Below are 4,708 nucleotides of genomic sequence, written 5' to 3'. Positions count from 1 at the left end.
CCTCACGGGCCAGGGCAGCAGCAGCGGAAGGCGCAGGGCAAGGGGGTGATGGGCACCGCCCAGCTCAGGCCCATCGGCCGTGGGGGCTCTGGCTCCCCCCAGCCCTCTCCTCCTGCAGGTGGCCAGCCCCACCCCGGAATCGATGAGGTGAACACGTGAGGTGGGCAGAGTGGCACAGCCTCATGGTGAGACCCCCGCTGTCCCTCCAACCTGGCCCCTGGAGTTGGGAGCCGCCTCTCTTGGGGTCTGAGACCTGCCCTGTCCTGGGCTCTAGACCCGGCACTTCCACTCCTCCCCCCACCCCACCAGCTCTCTCCATGGCTGGGTCAGGAACGCCTCCCGCGCAGGCACGCGTACAAGAGCCCATGTCATGTCAGCTCCCAGAGAACCTGCCGTTTCACTGACGCCGAGCGCTGTGCTCAGAAACGCGCTTCCTGGCTCAGCCCTCAGCGCTGGGCACAGTCCACGACGGAGGACCACTGTCCCGCTTTCCACAGAAAACACACCTGGGCTTTCAAGTCTGAGCTCGTCCTGGTTCTGAGTTGGGGCCACACGTCACACACACGTAAGGGCTCTCGTCCTCCTGCTGGTGTGACAGGAGCCGCCGCCGCACGTTCTGGGGACAGCGTCTCACCCAAGAGCCAGCACCTGCTGGGGCGACCCCTGCGCCCTGCGCCCCGAAGGACAGGGGAGCACTTACCGCGATCTCCGTGACGAGGATGTCGGTGATGCTGCCCAGCACCGTGACGAAGTCGAAGACATTCCAGGCATCTCGGAAGTAGTTCTAGGGAGAGAAGGGCGGTCAGTGTTGTGGCTGGGGCTCTGCCGGGGGCGCCAGGAGGGCCTAGTCAGGACGGGCCAGGAGCTGATGGGCCACCCCAGGGGGGACAGCGCAGGCCTGGCCTGCAGACACAAGACTGGGCAGGGGCAGAGCTGAGAGCCACGTGCCCCGAGGGGGACCTGCCCCGGAGCTGGCCGCATCGGGTGATGGGCCCCCGCAGGTCGTCTGCGCTCTGGGGCTCGGAGAGTTCCAGCTCCAAACAAGGAGCCCCCAAGGCCCCTCTAGGACGACACGGCCCAGGAATGGCGCCTACCAGCACCCCGAAGGCGACGATCTTGAGCACACACTCCATGGAGAACATGGACGTGAACACGATGTTCAGGCACTTGAGCATCAGCTCGTACTCGTAGGGCGCGTCGTAGAACTGTCGGGAGGAGAGCGTTGGCCACGGGCGCAGCTGCCCCGACGCCATGACAGACGGGACACTCTAGCTCCCGTCAGTGTGCGGGGCGGACAGCAGCTGCCCAGCCCGCGGCCACTCCTCCCCACTGCCCGCGTCCTCCCAGACCTTCTCCCGTCTCAGCCTGCAGCCAGTGATAGGCCCGCAGGGCGCCTGTGCTGACCAGGCAGTGCCTGCAGCTCCCGCGCCCGTGTGGGCGGCAGGCCGGCCCGCGGACGCACCTTCATCATCAGCACCACGGTGTTGAGGGCGATCATGGCCATGATGAAGTACTCGAAGGGCGGTGAGACCACGAATGTCCACGTCTTGTACTGGAAGGACTGCTTGTTCTGAGGCATGTATCGCGTCAGGGGCTTGGCGCTGATGGCGAAGTCAATGCACGCTCTCTGCTCGGGACAAAGCCGTGCCCGCAGCTCAGCGGGGACCCACGCAGCACCTCCCCTCGCGGGCAGCCCCGTGCGAGAAGGCAGCCGAGCTGACCTCCCAGCCTCCCTGCCCTGAGCTGCGGGAGCCAGAGGGCCCGCCCACCGCTGCGCGGAGGTGCAGGAGGCCCGCCCACCTCGTTCTTCTCCAGGCTGCACGCCGACATCGCCCTGTCCCCCTGCTCCTGGAAGGTGATGATGATCAAGGCCACGAAGATGTTGACGAAGAAGAAGGGGAAGACCACGAAGTAGACCACGTAGAAGATGGACAGCTCCATGCGGTACCCTGGGCTCGGGCCTTGCTCCTCGTAGGTGGCGTCCACCGAGTGCTTCAGCACCCTGGCCAGCGACAGCGACATCAGGGCCGGCGGCCAGGCAGGTGCTTCCTCCCAGGCCAGGCTCCCTCAGGAAGCCCAGATGGTGCTGCCACCCTGTGGGCCAAGCCCCTGCCCACAGTGCCATCTCGCTGGAGGTGGGTGACCTTCCCGGCAGGGCTGTGTGCAGGGCTGTGGGAGGGCCTCCCAGGGAAGGCTCCATGTGCCTGAGGCCCTGTCCCAGGAAGGGGAGAGCTCACACCCAGCCCACCCACTGCCAGCTCCCCCTGCTTCAGGAGCCCAGGGCTCAGCAGGGTGTATGTTCTGAGGGTTCCTGCTGGTCCCAGAGGAAGCACCTGCTACTCATGTGCTCGGGACACAAAGGCCCCTCTGGCAGCCCGAGGGCAGCACAGGGAGACACGGAGACCCCCGCCTGTGGCACCAGCCACTGAAGGGCTCTCAGGACATCACTCGCCCTATCAGCTCCTCTGGGAGAGCGGCCGCCCTCGCTGGCAGGGGCAGGAAGGAGCCTGTGGGTACCTGCTGAGCGGGTGAGACCCACACGGAGGAACCAGAGGCCCCGCCCTCGCTCTGCCTGCCTGGTTGCCACATGGCACTCACATGGGCCAGCCTTCCCCTGTGGACACGGTGAACAGCGTGAGCAGGGCCCAGAGCACGTTGTCGTAGTGGAAGTCGTACTTCTTCCACTGCCGTGGCTGGGCCTCCACCTCCTCCCGCTCGTAGTCCAGGTACTGGCCCCTGGGGACGACACAGAGGTGAGGGCGGCTCTGGATGCTGTCGCTGCGTGGAGCCAGAGTCGGCTCTGCGACGCATGTCCACACTGAGGCCTGACGCGGGCCAGGCACACGCCACGCTGAGGCCTGACGCGGGCCGGGCACACGCCACGCTCAGACCAACTCAAACCGGGCCCCGTCTGAAATGCTCCGGGAGAAACACGGGGCCTCTTAGGCAGACGGACCTGGAGACACGACACCAACATCGCGAGCAGCAACAGTGAAAACCCAGACACAGGACTTCACCAAAACTTCAAGCTTTTGTGCCTCAAAAGATGATCAGCTCACAGGATGGGACAAACCTTTGAAAACTGTCGCTCTGAGGAGGGAGCTGTGTCTAGAACATGTCAAGAACCACTACGATCGTTTCTGTACTTTGTTAACTTTACTTTCCCTGTGGCTTTTAGAGAGGGAGGAACGGGGAGAGGAACGGGGAGCAGTCGCCTCTGTGTGCGTCCAATGGTGCACGGGACAGCGCTCCAGCTGCGCCGCAGCGTCACTGCCACGGTCACGGCCACGGTCACAACCACAAGCACCTCAGGTGCACATGGGCGCAGGGTCTGAGGAGACGTTGCCGCAGGGAGACAGAGGCCACGAGCACGTGGGGAGGTGCCGTCACGCACCCCGAGGGAGACGCGAGTCGGGCCACGGGAGAGGCAGACACAGCTTCCAGAGGGGAGCCCAGGCCGCCCTGACCCAGCCACTGAGCACTGAGCGCCAGGAACGCATGCCAGACGGCACGGCCAGTGTGGCACACGCCACCCGCACACTCCTTGACACGCCGAGAGCCAGAATGGGCAGGGGCGTCCCGCCCAAGGGTTAAAGAACTCCTACAAACCAACCAGAAAAGGACGGACAACCCTAAAGGGAAACGGGCACAGGCTGGCTCAGACGCGTCCCCAGGGGGTTCGTGCCAATTAACCCACAGAGAAGCACACATGCCCGCGCCAGGAGGCCCCAGCGAGCGGGCCGCCAGCTGGTGGGTGGGCTCTGGGCCGCGTTACTGGGCGAGTGTGAGTTTATACAGCACCTGTGCGAGCGAGCACCCCACACCCACAAGTGGGTGCACACTCCCTGCGTCCGTGGCCGGGCCGCACGGTGGAGCCCACCACATGGCCCTCGCCACAGCGGGTGAGGGAGGGGGAGTCTCACAGACAAGCGGAAGTGCTGCGGTGAGGAGGGAGATGGCGCGGCCCTGCTCGGGGCCACACGCAGCGACCCCCCTGCCCCCACTTCTGCGGGCGCCTCCCCACGTGCCCGGCCATGGGCCCGCCCAGGACGGTGGCAGTGGCTACAGCCTCGGGCAGCCCTGCTGACCTGGGGCCGGGCCTGGTCTTGGGGGTTTGCAGAACCTCCAGCCATCCCTGTGCAGGGAGCTCCCTGCATATCTGGGGAGGAAGAGCCTGGCGCCCCATGTGCTGGTCCCAACCCAGGAGCCCATGTGGTCCTGGGACAGGTGCACACCCTCCCCGCAGGGCATCCCCACGCCCCCCGCCCCCGCGCTGGCCCTGCCCCCTCGGCCACCTGCAGTCCCGCTCCAGCTCCTTGGACTCGTCGGTGCAGTAGAAAAACTTGCCCTTGAACAGCTGCACGGCGATGACGGCGAAGATGAACATGAAGAGCATGTAGACGATGAGGATGTTGAGCACGTTCTTCAGCGAGTTCACCACGCAGTCGAACACGGCCTGGGAGGGGGGGCAGTGCAGGCTCAGCACCGGCCCGGCAGGTGGGACCTCGGCCAGCTGCCTGCCGCGGGTCCCCCCTCGGGAGGGAGGGGTCATCTCGGACGTGTCAAGTGGGCGGGTGGGGCCAGGAGAGGTGTCACGAGGCAGGTGCCTTAGAGCAGGGCCGCCCAGAGCCCGGAGCCCACATCAGGGCTGGGTCGGGGGAAGGGAGGGACCCGGCCTCCTGGTGTCGGCAGGACACGCAGGCAGAGC

General features: G+C 66.0%; 1 protein-coding gene across 1 annotated transcript in view; it reads right to left on the bottom strand.

The window, feature by feature from the left end:
• The window catches only part of CACNA1B (calcium voltage-gated channel subunit alpha1 B), a gene marked incomplete at its 3' end in the record, with an annotated part of 199,377 nt that overhangs the window by 37,490 nt on the left and 157,179 nt on the right, over nt 1-4,708 (bottom strand). Inside the window, exons 29-34 of the mRNA XM_015572355.1 lie at nt 4,296-4,456; nt 2,599-2,736; nt 1,801-2,002; nt 1,463-1,627; nt 1,095-1,205; nt 701-784 (exon numbers count right to left, since the gene is read on the bottom strand). Of these exons, the coding sequence (XP_015427841.1) occupies nt 701-784; nt 1,095-1,205; nt 1,463-1,627; nt 1,801-2,002; nt 2,599-2,736; nt 4,296-4,456 (861 nt within the window). The remainder of the gene's footprint in view (nt 1-700; nt 785-1,094; nt 1,206-1,462; nt 1,628-1,800; nt 2,003-2,598; nt 2,737-4,295; nt 4,457-4,708) is intronic.

Source organism: Myotis davidii, unplaced genomic scaffold (genome assembly GCF_000327345.1).
Source record: "Myotis davidii unplaced genomic scaffold, ASM32734v1 scaffold609, whole genome shotgun sequence".
Classification (NCBI taxonomy): Eukaryota; Metazoa; Chordata; class Mammalia; order Chiroptera; family Vespertilionidae; genus Myotis; species Myotis davidii.
This window is presented reverse-complemented; position numbering and strand designations above follow the sequence as displayed.